Genomic DNA, 16,716 nt, shown 5'->3' with positions numbered 1-16,716 from the left:
ACTCATGCCTGTAATCCCAGCACTTTGGGAGGCTGAGGCAGGAGGAACTCTTGAGCCCAGGAGTTTGAGACCAGCCTGGGCAACATAGTGAGACCCTGTCTCTACAAAAAAAAATCAAAAAATTTGCCAGGCATGGTGGTAGGTGCCTATGGCCCCAGCTGTTCAGAAGGCTGAGGTGGGAGGATTTCCTGAGCCTGGGAGGTCAAGACTGCAGTAAGCCACGATCATGCTACAGCACTCCAGCCTGGCCGGCAAAGCAAAACCCTGTCTCAAACAAACACCACCACCACCAAAAAAAAAAAAAAAACAGCGTATGGCGAACCAGGATCCTTAAATACCTCTGCTGCTGCTGCTGCTGCTCCACTTAAGCTTGAGGTTCTTTTCTTTTCTTTCCTTTTTGAGACAGAGTCTCACTCTGTCGCCCAGGCTCCAGTGTAGTGACACGATCTCGGCTCACTGCAACCTCTACCTCCCAGGTTCAAGCGATTTTCCTGCCTCAGCCTCCCGAGTAGCTGGGATTACAAGCGTGTACCACCTCACCCGGCTAATTTTTATATTTTTAGTAGAGATGGGGTTTCACCATGTTGGCCAGGCTGGTCACAAACTCCTGATGTCACGTGATCAGCCCGCCTCAGCCTCCCAAAGTGCTAGGATTACAGGCATGAGCCACTGCACCTGGCCAAACTTGAGGTTCTTAAACCCTATAAATAACCATTGCCAAGGGGGAAGCCCCTAACCATGATGCTACTGATTTGAGGCTCTCTGGAGAAAGAAATTCGTAAACATGAGAGGGTAGAGAGGACCTCCTCCACCTGAAGTATATCCAGCAACCTCCAGAAAGAGAGGGAGAAACCAACAAACATGGATAGAAGGGAAGGAAACATACAACAGCAAAAAAAAAAAAAACAAAAAAACCCTGAAACTGAAGTCCATAAATTGATCTAATAAAACATACAGAATTTATTAAAATAATTTATATAATAAAAGATAAAAGACTGGCTTTTGTGCCTCTACAACATAGGTTCTAAGTTAACTTCAACATCTGCTAAAATGCAGCAAATGGCAAATCTTCATGGCTTTAATCAATATTGGGTCTCAAATTACAGTTATAACTGGAGTTCCCACTAAATTTAAACAAGGTATCCCCTACAATCTTAGGAGTTATTCAACAAAAAATAGACAACAAATAGGTATGCCTCATTTTAACCATCCGAACTATTCCTTTGCCTAAATACTCCACTGATCGTGGTATACATTGCCCTAAAATATCCTACTGTGGCCACGGACACTCTGTCCCAATTAGTAATAAACTAAATTTAAATCAAGTCTTTAGAGCTTACAAATTGACTTTCAACGAAGTGGGACCACAGGCTGGGTATGTTGGCTCACACGTATAATCCCAACACTTTGGTAGACTGAGGCAGGGGGATCACTTGAGGCCAAGAGTATGGAGAACAAGCTGGGTAATATAGCAAGGACCCCCCTCTACAAAATGTTTAAAGATTAGTCTGGCATAGCGGCACACACATGTAGTCCTAGCTATTTGGGAGGCTGAGGTGGGAGGATTGCCTGAGTCCAAGAGCTGGAGATCACAGTAAGTTGTGATTGAACCATTTTACTCCAGCCCAGGTGACAGAGCAAGACTCTGTCTCAAAACAAACAAAACAGTGAGACCCTGTGGACCGCCACTCTCAATGCCCAGTTAAAATTATACAATCCAATATAAAACAAAACAGGGCCTTCAAAGACTGAAACTTGTTATGTAAGACCTACTTCGGCCAGGCACGGTGGCTCACACCTGTTATCCCAGCACTTTGGGAGGCCAAGCCGGGCGGATCACGAGGTCAGGAGTTCGAGACCAGCCTGACCAACATGGTTAAACCCCCATCTCTACTAAAAAAAAAATACAAAATTAGCCGGGCGTGGTGGTACGTGCCTGTAATCCCAGCTACTTGGGAGGTTGAGGCAGGAGAATTGCTTGAACCCAGGTGGTGGAGGTTGCAGTGAGGGGAGACCATGCCACTACACTCCAGCCTGGGCAACAGTGCGAGACTCCATCTCACCAAAAAAAAAAAAAAAAAAAAAAAACCACCTACTTCGTGAGAAAGTAACTATTCCTACTGCTTCTCCATTTAACAGCCCAATTTGGCCTGTTAAACTTAGTAAGAATGAATGGTGCCTCATGGTTCATTACCACATCCTCCATGATGTCATTTTACCCAGGAAGGGCCCTATACCCAATATTATTGAAATTACTGACTATTCAGTCCACAACTAGTAAATATTTTGCTGTGATAGATTTGGCTAATATGTTCTGTTCAGTGTCTCTTTCAACACCTCCTCAGCCATAGTTGGTCTTCACCTCCAGAGAGACACAATATCTCTTTAGCTGGCTAACCACAGAGTACACAGTTTTGCCCTCATACGCAACCTTTACAGGAAAAATCTTAATTGCACCAAATTTTCCCCAGGAGCACAAGTATAACATTCCATTGATGACATCCTCCTCTGAGGACAGTCTTTTGACACACTCACAAAGGAGCTCACAAAAGGAGGATGGGCCATTGCGCCACACATAGTGTAAGGCCTACCACCTTGGTTAAATTTCTGAAAATTATTTGGTCTCTGTCACCCAGGCTGGAGTGCAATGGCACAAACAGGGGTTACTGCAGTCTCAACCTCCTGTGCTCAAGTGATCTTCCTATCTCAGCCTCCCAAATAGCTAGGACTACAGGTGCCACACAACCATGCCTGGTTAATTTTTCTTTTCTTTTTTTTTTTTTTAGATACAGGGTCTTGCTATGTTGCCCAGGCTAGTCTCAAATTCCTGTCCTCAAGAGATACTTCTTTCTGCCTTGACCTCCCAAAGTGCTAGAAGTACAGGCATGAGCCACTGCACTGGGCCGCAATGGCTTACTTAAAGTCAAATTCAAATTCAGATGGTTCATGTCAGTCATCAAACATCAAGGGTAAATTATTACCAGTCTCAGTCTACTTTGTTTGCCTCACCCCTCCCTCCTCCTCTTCTGTACCTCATCTGGGTAAGTGATAAGAAAGTCTGGGTGCTCCTTCCTTCATCTTGGGTGGGAAATTCAAGCAATCCCCTGTCTGCATACTGGACCTCTCACCCTGGCCCCACTCCCTAACCCTAACCAGAAAAAAAGACATGGAGCCAGTTTTTTCCTGAGGCTCTCTGAAGCCATTTGGGTGCTGCTTGAGAGGCCTGTCTTGCTCTCCCCAGAGACCTTAATTATGTAAGTAAAAGATTTTTTCAGGGCCGGGAGCGGTGGTGGCTCAAGCCTGTAATCCCAGCACTTTGGGAGGCCGAGGCGGACGGTTCACGAGGTCAGGAGATCGAGACCATCCTGGCTAACACGGTGAAACCCCGTCTCTACTAAAAACACAAAAAATTAGCCAGGCGTGGTGGCGGGCGCCTGTAGTCCCAGATACTGGGGAGGCTGAGGCAGGAGAATGGCGTGAACCCGGGAGGCAGAGCTTGCAGTGAGCCGAGATGGCGCCACTGCACTCCAGCCTCATGGTGTGTGTGTGGCATCATCAGTTTCTACACCTGAATCAAATTTGGGGTGGGGGTCCATTCTGGCTTTCTGGGGTGGCTACAATAGATTCCTGTCTCTCTGCCTTATTACCCGTGTGGTCCTTAGCAAAGTCAATCTCTGTACATCTGTTCCTTAACTCTACAATAGAGGAAATAATTTTATCTCGAGTCTAGACAGTAAGCTTATTAAGAGCAGGGATCACGTCTGTGTTAATCACCATCTAATCCCAAACACCCAGTGCCAGGGGCATAATTGAATCCGTGACTGATTGGGTTCATGAATATCCAGCTTGACTATTTCATAGTAATGTTTTTCAAATCAAGTGAAATAACACACTCATTCACTTGTTCATTCAACAATTATTTGTGTACCTCCACCAATCTGTAAACCACAATGCTCTTCAAAAGATATAGCACTGACCGCAGTTCTCTAAAAGTAAAATATATACACACAAACCAATGTAGCAGGAGGTGTTCAGAAACGCAGGCGCCCCTCCAATAAAAGCGGGGTTTCATCCTGAATATTAATAAGAACGCTTTTGTCAAGTAAAGTAGTAAACAAATGACAAAACTAGACTAGTTGAAATCAAAACTTGGCTGACAGCACAGTGATTTAAACTATCCGGACGCTTGTAACAGGGCTGAGAATGAAAAGAAGGGGACGAGGCTGGAAAAACGTGACACTGGGTCAGAATCACGACCATGGGGCCTGACCCAAGGGGCCTGGGACTGAGACATCCGCACCAGGACATTTCGGGATCAAATTCAAGCCCTCAACGCCCACAGGGAAGCAGATGTCCCCACCACCGCCCGTAGGGAAAGCGCTCGCAGAGGCACTGGAAACCGTTTCCTGCGTAACAACTTTCCACATTACTCCCAAGAGCACGAAGGAAAGGGAAGGGAGGAATTAACTGTAATCTGAGAAGGTTCAAGCAATCACCGTGAGAAAAGGTCGGGTAAAGCCACCGATGGGAACCTACCCCAGCGAGGCCCGCTTACCTGGCGGACAGTCGGAGCGCCCTCCATCGCGGCTCCCTGCGCCGCCGCGGCACCGCCCCGCGCCCACCTCCAGCGCGCGCTGCGAGCTACGGACTCCGCGCGCCTTCTCCGCCGGCCCTCCGAGTACTTCCAGCCGCAGCTCCTTGCGCCCTCCGGTGGCCGTGAAGGACTCCTGACGAGGGTGTTACTGGGTTAGCCTGGAGGCTTGTCTTTCTAGGGGTCACAAGGAGCCTTACCTATTCCCAACCACAAACTCCTGTGCCTCCCAGGAAATGGCGTACCCTGCCCCGATGTACGAAAACGTGAATTGCTCGGGAAACTTTTTTTTTTTTTTTTGAGACGGAGTTTCTCTCTTGTTGCTCAGGCTGGATGGAGTGCCAAGGCTAACTGCAACCTCCGCCTCCCAGTTCAAGCGATTCCCCTGCCTCAGCCTCCCGAGTAGCTGTGATTACAGGCGCCTGCTACCACGGCCGGCTAATTTTTATATTTTTAGTAGAGACGAGGTTTCACCATGTCGGTCAGGCTGGTCTCGAACTCCCTACCTTAGGCAATCTGCTCGCCTCGGCCTCCCAAAGTGCTGGGATTACAGGCGTGAGCCACCGTGCCAGGCCAGGAAACTCTTGGTCCTTCCAATAAAGGATTGAAATTACTGATTAACTGCTGTAAGTATTGCAGATTCTTGGTTCTGTAAACTAAAAATAAAATGCTAAGACTCCCCACAGCCATCTAAATGGACCTCTCCTCTTGGCCAAGAGCATTCCAGATTTAACCTGAAAATCTAGTTCAGGCCATGATGAAAGAGGGGATTGGACGTGCCTTATTAACATCAACACAGACCTTAAGTCTGATAAGAAATATTTATCATCTATTCCCTCGGAAGCCTGCTACTTGGAGGCTGCATCTGCATGATAAAACCTTGGTCTCTACAACCCCTTATTGTAACCCAGACATTCCTTTCTACTGTTCATAACTTTTTTTTTTTCTTTTGAGACAGGTTCTGGTTCTGTTATCTCAGCTGGAGTGCAGTGGTGCAATCTCTGCTCACTGCAACCTCCACCTCCCAGAGTCAACCAATCCTCACACCTCAGCCTCTCGAGTAGCTGGGACTACTGGCGCGTGCCACCATGCTTAACTACTTGTTTGTTTGTTTGTTGAGACAGGTTTTCGCCATGTTGCCCAGGCTGGTCTTGAACTCCTGGACTCAAGCAGTCTGCCCGCTTCGGCCTCCCAAAGTGCTGGGATTACACGTGCAGGCAACAGCTCCCAGTCAATAATAACTCTTTCAACCAATTGCAAATCAGAAAAATTGTAAATGTACCAATGACCTGAAAGCCCCCCCTTCTCCCCCTTGGAGTTGTCTCCCCTTCCAGATTGAAACAATGTAAATCTTACATGTGTTGATTGATGTATTAGGTCTGCCCAAAATATATAAAAGCAAGCTGTACCCCAACCACCTTGGGCACATGTCACTGGGACTTCCTGAGACTGTGTCACAGGTGTGTCCTTAACCTTGGCAAAATAAATTTTCTAAATTAACTGAGACCTGTCTCAGATATTTGGGGTTCAGAGTTCCCAACCAAACAGCTATAAAAAAGACATTCTAGGCCAGGCACAGTGGTTCACTCCTGTAATTCCAGCACTTTGGGAGACTAAGGTGGGAGGGTTGCTTGTGTCCAGGAGTTCAAGACCAGCCTGGCAACATAGCGGGGCCCCATCTCCAGAAAAGAGAAAAAGAGAAAGAAAGAAAGAGAGAGAGAAGAAAGAACGAGAGAGAGAGAGAGCGCGCGTGGTGGCTCATGCCTGTAATCCCAGCACTTTGGGAGGCTGAGATGGTAGGATCACCTGAGGTCAGGAGTTTTAGACCACCCTGACCAACATAGTGAAACTCTGTCTCTACTAAAAATACAAAAAGTAGTCGGGCGTGGTGGTGAGCACCTGTAATCCCAGATACTTGGGAGGCTAAGGCAGGAGAATCGCTTGAACCTGGGAAGTGGAGGTTGCAGGGAGCCGAGATTGGGCCATTGCACTCCAGCCTGGGAACAAGAGTGAAACTCCGTCTCAAATAATAATAATAAATAATAATAATAATTTGTGACTATGTTGCAGGGTGTCTTTATTATTAGAAAACTCACACTAAAATATTTAGGAGTTCCCTGTTATCCATGGGGATGTAAAAAAAAAAAAAAATTAAGTATGTAGGAGTGAAGTATCCCCATGTCTGCAGCTTGCTTCCAAATGCTTCCATGAAGATGAATACACAGAGAAAACAAAATAGCAAAATGTTTATTACTGGACCTAAGTGGAGGGTATAGTACTATTCAGTTATTCTTTTACTGTTTACATATATTTAAAAATCATAATGTAAAGTTGAAGAGATGGAAAAGAGTTGAATCCAGTGCCACAAAATGTCAGACACTGAGTGTATTTCTTTTTTGTTTTGTTTTGTTTTTGTTTTTGTTTTTTTGAGAGAGTCTCGCTCTGTCACCCAGACTGGAGTGCAGTGGCACAATCTTGACTCACTGTAACCTCTGCCTCCCGGGTTTAAGCAATTCTCCTGCCTCAGCCTCCTGAGTAGGTGGGACTACAGGCGCCCACCACCATGCCCGGCTAATTTTTGTATTTTTAGTAGAGATGGGCTTTCACCACGTTGGTCAGGCTGATTTCAAACACCTGGCCTCAAGTGATCCACCCACCACAACCTCCCAAAGTGCTGGGATTACAGGCATGAGCCACCGCACCCAGCCATGAGCATATTTCTTAAATATATATGACATACTAAAGAACAAATTACTTAATAAGATAAATCAATAAAAGACAGGTTTCCATCCTCATTCTGCAAAACTTTGCATAAACTGTGTTCTGTTAAACATAAAAAATGTCACAGAACACCAATATTAAGCAAGGCCACTGTATGATCATGATAGAATAAGACAAAAAGAAGGCCACTGGGTAATCATGTCTAAACACAGACAAAAATGTGGACATCATTCAAACCACAGAAATGACTGTGTCCCTATGCTGAGTAATATGACTGACTGCTGCCTCTTTCCCAACCACAGCTTTAGCTTCACTTTATTCCACCTACCTTCTAGATAAGAGGTATCAAGATACCCAATCCGAATAACCACATCTTATTGACAGTATGTAATCCGGGACAAAGCTCCACTTCTTGAATCCTCCTCGCAAAATCACTGAACACAGACCTAAATCCTGTAGTAAGATCTTTCTAACACCCTTTCACTGAGATGTCCTCATGGTTCTCCATGGTGTTCTTTCACCCTCATTGCAATGAGTCAATAAATACAGTGTTGTCCAACTACAGCTGTGGTTCTCCTGGACTTTGGCTGAAGAGCATTGATATATTTTGCAGTGAAATAGACCATAAGGTGAAAGTGAATGTGGAAGAAAAGTTGTTAGAAGTTTGAAGAGAAAGGAGAAATTATGAAATACTTAGGAGCACAGGAGAATGAACTGACTAATGTTTTAGGAAAATAGTAAAACAGTAGCATTGCTGGGCAACACAAATGCCTAATTGAGATTAATGGTCATGTATTTAAAGTGAGATCACACTAATACGTAAACAGCTCCCAGAAAAACATATGGGAAAACCACAGTCAAGTTAAAATTATTAAAGTATATGTCAGAAAGTTCATGAAAAAGTAAATACAAGTGTCTTTTTTTTTTTCTTTGAGATGGAGTTTCGCTCTTGTCACCAGGCTAGAGTACAATGGCACGACCTCAGTTCACTGCAACCTCCACCTCCTGGGTTCAAGCAATTCTCCTGTCCCAGCTTCTGGAGTAGCTGGGATTACAGGTGCCCACCACCACACCCAGCTAACTTTTTTGTATTTTTTTTTCTTTAGTAGAGACGGAGTTTCACCATCTTGGTCAGGCTGGTTTCGAACTCCTGACCTCATGATCCACCGTCCTTGGCCTCCCAAAGTTCTGGGATTACAGGCGTGAGCCACCGCACCCGGGCAAGTGTCTCTTAAAAATATAAAAGATCCTCAGTTTCACACAGGATAGCATAGAAATTAAAACCACAGTGAAACACTATTTTTCACTTATTAGATTGACAAAAGTATAGAAATTTGAAAACGCATTCTGCTGACAAGACTGTGGGGATGCAGTACTCTTATAATAGAAGTGTAGAGGCTGGGTGCGATGGCTCATGCTTGTAATCCCAGCACTTTAGGAGGCCAAGGCAGATGGATTGTTTGAAGTCAGGAGTTCAAGACCAGCCTGACCATCATGGTGAAACCCTGTCTCTACTAAAATGCAAAAATTAGCCAGGCGTGGTGGCAGGTGCCTGTAATCCCAGGTACTCGGGAGGCTGAGGCAGGAGAATCGCTTGAACCCAGGAGGCGTAGGTTGCAGTGAGCCAAGATAGTGCCATTGCACTCCAGCTTGGGCAGCAAGAGCAAAACTCGTCTCACACACACACACACACACACAAAGAAAAGAAAAGAAAAGAAAAAAAGAAAATAAAAGAAAACATTTGAAAACAAATATATTACCAGTATCACTTGGGGCAAGGGATAACAGTTCAGGCAAACAATGGACAATCTGAAAAGCTTAACAGGAATACCTGGGGAATGAGAATCTTTGGGAAATAAGGGCTTTGAAAAACTCACAAATTCCTGGATATCCAGAAGGCCACATCCATCCCCAGAGCTGGGAACATGCTCAGAAAAGACCTAAGAAGGCCCTAAACTTCCACTCCTGGCTGACTTTCTGCTCAGCTAAGGCAGAGATATGAATTGCCTGGCTGGGTGTTACAGGTATACCCAACACACAGAAAGCCAATCTGCACAGTCTGGAAGATAATTCCTTATTTCTGTATGTATTTTTCTTCTTCTGTTTTTATTTTTTTCTGATCTGACAGAACAGAGACTTATGTGGTCACATATAACAAAGAATGCAAACTTTACAAAATTAGTTCAACTTGTATGAGGTACCTAGAGTAGTCAAATTCACAGAGAAAGAAAGCAGAATGGTGGTTTCCAGGGGCCATGAGGAGGGCAGAATGGGGCTTTATTTAACGGGTTCAAAGTTTCAGTATAACATTAGTGGCTGTTGAAATCATCAAGTACAGAAGGAGAAGTGTAGAAGAAAGTGACCATGAGCAAGGAGCAAAAATCTTCAGTGAAAAAGGGAACATGAATTGTGAGTTTATAGATGACTCCAATAAGAAAAGGCAACTGGTGGCATAGTGTTCTGACATGAAATCAAAGCTAGAGTATTAAGAGTGAAGGAAAAGAGCCTGGAAGTAACAGGAAAAAAGACAATCACTTTTTCTCGGGCCCATTGGTGCTCCAGCTACTATAGTTGCGTGACAAATCACCCAAAACCTTAGTGGCTGAAAACAACAATAATCATTAATTATTTCATGGTTTCTGTGGGTCAGGAATGTGGAGCAGCTCAGCTGGTCAGTTCTAGTTCATGGGCTTTCAGAGGTTGCCCTTAATCATGTGGAGATCCAGTCATCAGAAGACCTGATAGTGCCTGAGGGATCCACTTCCACGGTGTCTCACTTACATGGCCAGGCACCTGGTACTGGCTATTGGTTTGGAACCTCAATTCCTCTCCACATGGGTGTCTCTACAGAGCTGCTTCAGTCCTCATTGCATGGCAGTGCCTTTCCTCAGAGCAGGTAATCCAGGATACCAAGGTGAAGGCTACAGTGCCTTTTATGACCTAAGCTTGGAAGTTATAGACTATGATTTACGCCGCATTCTATTGGGGCCAGTCAGCTCTGATTCACTGAGGGAGATGACTCCACAGGGCATGAATGATAGAGGCCAGGATCAATGGAGGCCTTATTGATTGGAGGCCAATGGAGGCCAGGATCAAAGGAGGCCAGATCAATGCGAAGTTACAAGTGATATGACGGTGTGGGAGAGGAAACAGACACCACTTGAGAGGGCTTCAAGGAAAGCCGTTTCCTGTCAAGTTTCAGGGGAAAACCAAGTATCAGTGCGTTTGTCCAACCCGTGGCCCACAGGCACATGAGGCCTAGGACAGCTTTGAATGCAGCCCAACACAAATTCGTAAACTTTCTGAAAACATTAGGAGATTTTTTTTGTCATCAGTTATCATTAGTGTTAATGTATTTTGTTTTATTTTATTTTATTTCATTTTATTTTGAGATGGAGTCTCGCTGTGTCACCCAGGCTGAAGTGCAGTGGCGCAATCTGGGCTCACTGCAACCTCCACCTCCCAGGTTCAAGCAATTCTCCTGCCTCAGCCTCTCTAGTAGCTGTGACCACAGGTGCATGCCACCACGCCCGGCTAATTTTTTGTATTTTAGTAGAGATGGGGTTTCACTGTGTTGCCCAGGCTGATCGCGAATTCCTGAGCTCAGGCAATCCGCCTGCCTCGGCCTCCCAGAGTGCTGGGATTACAGGCATGAGCCACCACGTCCGGCCTAGTGTTAGTGTATTTTATATGTGGTCTGAGACAATCCTTCTTCCAATGCAGCCCAGGGAAGCCAAAAGATTGGACACCCTTGAGTTAGAGCAAGATGAAGAAAGATTTTTAGAGAATTTTCAGAGAAAACTCAAAGAACTTAGGTTATAGAAGATTTTGTTAATGTCTGATCCTGAATTCCACAACGCACCAAGGAAGGAATTTTGGAGTTAAGGACGGGGTGGTGGGGAAGAAATGAGTGCTGGGGAAATAGATAGGGTGCTCAGAAGCATGCAGCAGTCCTAGGGTCACCTCTTTATTTTATCCCAAGGAGGCCCAGAGGCAGACTACGGATAGTATGCCACTTTTTGCCCGTTCACTAAGTAGAGTGTTCCTGAGGTACAGCTCTTTAACTTACATTTCATTATTAGAAAGAGCTTGAAGGAGTTTACAAACTTCACTCTTTCAAATTTTTTAAATGTTCAGTATGACTAGTTTTAGTATAGATCCTTAGGAAATGTCATTGTTAATTTTTATCACTTTTTTCTAGTTTTGCTAACCCATAAATGGTGCATTAACATATGTTTATAGACCTAATGAGGGGGGTCATGCCTGTAATCCTAGCTTTTGGGAGGCTCAGGTGAAAGGATTCCTTGAGGCCAGGAGTTCAAGACCAGCCTGGGCATCACAGCAAGACCCCATCTCTAGGAAAATTTTTAAAATATGTGTGTGTGTGCGTGTGTGTGTGTGTGTGTGTGTACATATACGTATCTAATTTTGTTCCTTCCTGAAACCCACCCAAACTGCAATAAGAGGAGTTGTGGACAGAGAGAACAGGAGAGGAAACAAGAGCAAGAAATTTGTAAGCTGAAAGGCAGGGAAATGAATGGCAACTGAATTATAAAACTCACTCTCTCTGACCATATTTTTGCCAGACATCTAGTATCTGGTCCAGGTGCTCAAAGTCTGGTGAGTCCTAGGCTTTCCAGGACTCCCTGTAGGGCTCCTGCTCACTGACTTCCCAAAATGACCTCTAGGACAACCAAGGACCAAGCTGATTTATACCTCAGAATGCCCAAAAAAACATGGGACAACACCAAAATACCTGTGAAACAGCTGATTAAGTAAGGAAAGAAGTAGAATAGTAGGTAAAATAAGGACTCAGGTCAAAGCTCTTTGTTTTATTTTTATTTTTTTATTTTTAAGATAGGGTCTCCCTCTGTCGCCCAGGCTGGGGTGCAGTGGCATGATCTTGACTCACTGCAGCCTCCACCTCCTGGGTTTAAGCAAGTCTCCCACCTCAGCCTCCCGAGTAGCTGGGATTACAGGGGCATGCCACCATGCCTGCATTTTTAGTAGAGACGGGGTTTCATCATGTTGGCCAGGCTGGTCTCAATCTCCTGACCTCAGGTGATCCACCCGCCTCAGCCTCCCAAAGTGCTGGGATTACAGGCATGAGCCACCACGCTGGCCAGGTCAAAGCTGTTTGGAAAGCAGTTATATCCCTAGGTCATCTCCTTGTCTCCATGCTGCTAGGCAATTTTAATTTTCAGATGTGTATGTCTCAAAAAATATTGCCACCCACCATGCTTAAGAAACAAGCTACTGGAGAAACAGCTCATTGAGAGACCAGTAAAGACAACATGTGGGTGATGAAAAACAAGCACCAGGATAGAGACAGCAATTCCCAAGTGGTAGATCCCAGAATGACAGCTGCAGAGTAGACATAGAAGGCAAGTAGTCCAGATTGGAGCCGTGCAATTCAAGAGACAAGCTGATTGAGTGCTGTCATCACCAAGCTCCCTATTGCCATTTATCTTCTTTTTAGCTGAAGACAGAATTTCCCCATGAGCCATGTTCAGATTCTTTTCCATACTTTGCTTGTGAAGTTCCTATTCTCCCTCCATGCTCTGCTGCTTCACCCCACGGATTTCTGGTTTGACTTACTCCTGAGAACGGGAGGTAGCTATAATGGGTTTAGAAGCAGAAAACACAGAACAGTCCACTTTCTCTGACCATATTTTTGCCAAACATCCAGAATCTGGTCAAGGTGCTCAAAGTCTATTGAGTCCTAGGCTTTCCAGGACTCCTGAAGGCTCCTGCTCACTGACTTCCCTAAAAAAGACTGTTTATTAACTCTCCGGGAGCCTAAAGCCAGATTTTCGATCAGTTTCTTTTCTCCTGAAAGGCTTTAAAAATCTGATAGTGATACCAATTGCCCTTTGCTTACACAGGAACATAGGTGACATATCTATAAATTAAGACAAGGCACTGATTAACTCAAAAATCACAGTGATGTTTATCTTTGGGGAAAGAAGAGAGATGCAATTTGGGAGGGCTTCTTTGTTACTCCAATATTCTATTTCTTTCTCTTTTTTTTTTGGAGATGAAGTCTTGCTCTGTCTCCCAGTGGTGCGTTCTTGGCTCACTGCAATCTTTGCCTCCAGGGTTTAAGCGATTCTCCTACCTCAGCCTCCAGAGTAGCTGGGATTACAGGCACGTGCCACCATACCTGGCTAATTTTTAAATTTTTAGTAGAGACCGGGTTTCACCATGTTGGCCAGGCTGGTCTCAAACTCCTGACCTCAGGTGATCCACCCGCCTCGGTCTCCCAGAGTGCTGGGACTACAGGCGTGAGCCACCCCGCTTGGCCCCAATATTCTATTTCTTAATCTGAATGATGCGTACATACATATGTATTTTTTTAATTGTCCATGTTAACACTATATATTTTTCTGTATTCATGATACATATCAAAATATTTTAAGTAAATAAACAATTAATGAAAGTAATTATGTTTTTATTTAAATGTTGCTTATTGAGTGTTGGGTTGACAAACATTTTTGTTTTGATTTGAATAGTTTTTGTAGGATGAATGAAACTGGAATATATATGTATATATATCTTAAAAGGAAAAAGCCAATAGAGAAAAATAGGCTTAGGTTGGGTACAGTGGCTCACGCCTGTAATCCCAAGACTTTGAGAGGCCAAGGTGGGAGGATCATCTGAGGTCAGGAGTTGGAGACCAGCCTGGCCCATGTGGCGAAACCCCGTCACTACAAAAAATACAAAAATTAGCCAGGCATGGTGGTGTGTGCCTGTAATCACAGCTGCTCTGAAAGCTGAGGCAGGAGAATCACTTGAACTTGAGAGGCTGGAGGCAGAGGTTGCAGTGAACTGAGACAGTGCCACTGCACCCCAGCCTTGGCAACAGAGCGAGACTCCATCTCAAAAAAACAAACAAACAAAACAAACAAACAAGCAAATGGGCTTAAATTGGGTAGAGAAAGGGACACAATTTCCAGGGACTATAGAATGAGATCCACTGAACAGAACAAAGTTTAAGGCTGGTAAAATAAGGATATGTGCAAAATAGAAGCCAGTATTAGAGTGAAAAGAGAAAAGTACAAACTGAGAGAGTTCCTACGTCATTTGCTAAGGATATTAGGTTTCCAGATTCACATTTCATTAAACTATAAATTATTTAAATGCACCTTGTGTCAATTTCTGAAATGAGATGCCTTGTATTATCTAATGTTGCACTGTAACCCTTGGTGTTAAATAAATTAACCTACCTAAATTTGACCTGCCATGTCTCTCGTTCCTCTCCTATCTTTCTGCCTCAATGATATCCATCGACCTCTCAATTTTAGCATTGCTATTTTAAGTAAAAATGCTTTGCCTTTACAAAGAAATAAGCAAATATTTTCCAATAGACTATTGATAGTGTAATTAAATTTAGAAATTACCAAACATGTTGAGACCATGTTTTCCTTTATATTATACTCCTCCTGGAAATTAGACATTTTTAGAAATCACATTATCTATTTGATTGAACCTAATAGGCCACAGGAGTATTATTTAATAAAAATCTCTAGCAAGATTATTAATAATCTAGCAGTTATAATTCATGGATAAGTGTTAATTCAGCCAACTAAACATAAGAACAGAAATCGTGTTCATTGTGATTAGAAACCCATGCTAAAAATACGTAAAATATAAAATGTGTAGTATTTTTTGAGTAGCTACGTTTGTTGGAAACAGAGGCAAGAATACAAATATTCATGAATATCTTTCCTTGGATCACACAATAGTGCTTTTAAAAATAAGTATAGGCCAGGCGCATTGGCTCACACCTGTTATCTTAGCACTTTGGGAAGCCAAGGTGGGAGGATTATTTGAGTCCAGGAGTTTGAGACCAGCCTAGGCAACCTGGCAAAACCCTGTCTCTACAAAAATACAAAAATCAGCTGGGTGGGGTGGTGGGCGCCTGTGGTCCCAGCTACTTGGGAGGCTGAGGTGGGAAGATTGATCACTTCAGCCTGAAAGGTGAAGGCTGCAGTGAGCCATCATCATGCCACTGCACCCTAGCCTGAGCAACAGAGTAAAACCTTGTCCAGAAAAAAAAAGGGTTATAGGCAAAATAAAAATGATGCTAGGCTGGACATGGTGGCTAATGCCTGTAATCCCAACACTTTGGAAGGCCAAGGTAGGAGGATTGCTTGAGGTTGACAGTTGAGACCAGCCTGGCAACATAGTTAGATAGATCCCATCTCTCCAAAAAAAAATTTTAAATAACTGGGTGTGGCAAGTCCCAGCTACTCAGGAGGCTGAAGTGGGAGAATTGCTTGAGCCTGAGGTCCCAGGCTACAGTAAACCATGATCACAGCGCTGCACTCCAGCCTGGGTGACAAAGCCAGAGTTTGTCTCAAAAAAAAAAAAAAAAAAAAGAAAAGAAAAGAAAAGAAAAATTTGGTACTGTGATTAAGAAGCCTGTAATCCTAGCACTTTGGGAGGCCGAGGAGGGAGGATTGGTTGAGCTCAGGAATTTGAAACCAGCCTGGGCAACATAGTTAGACCCTACAAAAAATTTAAAAATTAGCCAGGCATGGTCACGTGTGCCTGTAGTCCCAGCTACTCAGGAGGCTAAGGCATGAGGATCACTAGATCCTGGGAAGTCAAGGCTGCAGTAAGCTGTGACCACGCCATTGCACTCTAGTCTAAGCAAGACCCTATCTCAAAAATAAAATAAAATAAAAATAAGTACAACCTTTGGAAAACAGCATTTATATGTGAATCAAATTCTAGAATAGAAGAAAGACATTGGAGAAAAAGATGTGGGCCATCCTGGGCAACAAAGCAAGACCCTGTCTTAGAAAAAAAAAGTTTTTTTTTAATTAGCAAGATGTGGTGGTGCATGCCTGAAGTCCCAGCTACTCGGGAGACTGAAGTGGGAGGAATCCTTGGGCCCAGAGCAAGCCCATGTCAAAGGAAGGAGGGAAGGAAGGAAGGAAGGAAGGGAGGGAGGGAGAGAGGGAGGGAGGGAAGGAAGGAAGGAAGGGACTGACTTGAATTCTTAATTCTCTCAAAATGAAGGCTGACACGTTGAAGAAGCTTTCTATAAAATGATGCAAAAATGCTCAAAATGGGTAGGTATCTTAATGAAAAAATAATACATTCTCTCTCTCTCTCTCTTTTTTTTTTTGGAACACAATGTTTCTTTTTCCTTTTCTCTCTCTCTTTTCTTTCTTTCTTTTTTTTTTTTTTTTGAGACGCAGTCTCGCTCTGTTGCCCAGGCTGGAGTGTAGTGGCTCTATCTTGGCTCACTGCAAGCTCCACCTCCCGGGTTTATGCCATTCTCTTGCCTCAGCCTCCCGAGTAGCTGGGACTACAGCGCCGCCTGGCTAATTTTTTGTATTTTTAGTAGAGACAGGGTTTCACTGTGTCAGCTAGGATGGTCTCGATCTCCTGAC

The 16,716-nt window shown here is 44.1% G+C and overlaps 1 protein-coding gene across 2 annotated transcripts in view; it reads right to left on the bottom strand.

The window, feature by feature from the left end:
• The window catches only part of GRAMD1C (GRAM domain containing 1C), a 111,241-nt gene extending 101,014 nt beyond the window's left edge, over window positions 1–10,227 (bottom strand). The window contains exon 1 of one of the 2 annotated variants that reach the window (XM_021934070.2): window positions 10,094–10,227. Coding sequence is in view for 1 of the 2 variants with exons in the window: in XM_021934069.2 (XP_021789761.2) it covers window positions 4,556–4,582 (27 nt within the window). In the remaining variant the exon portion in view is untranslated. Of the gene's footprint in view, window positions 1–4,555; window positions 4,676–10,093 lie in introns of those variants that run through there. The other variant, XM_021934069.2, reaches the window with a different exon arrangement.
• Between the last annotated feature and the right edge of the window lie 6,489 nt (window positions 10,228–16,716).

Source organism: Papio anubis, chromosome 2, assembly GCF_008728515.1.
Source record: "Papio anubis isolate 15944 chromosome 2, Panubis1.0, whole genome shotgun sequence".
Taxonomy (NCBI): Eukaryota; Metazoa; Chordata; class Mammalia; order Primates; family Cercopithecidae; genus Papio; species Papio anubis.
The sequence above is the reverse complement of the archived record's forward strand: the minus strand, read 5'-3'. Positions and strand labels throughout refer to the sequence as shown.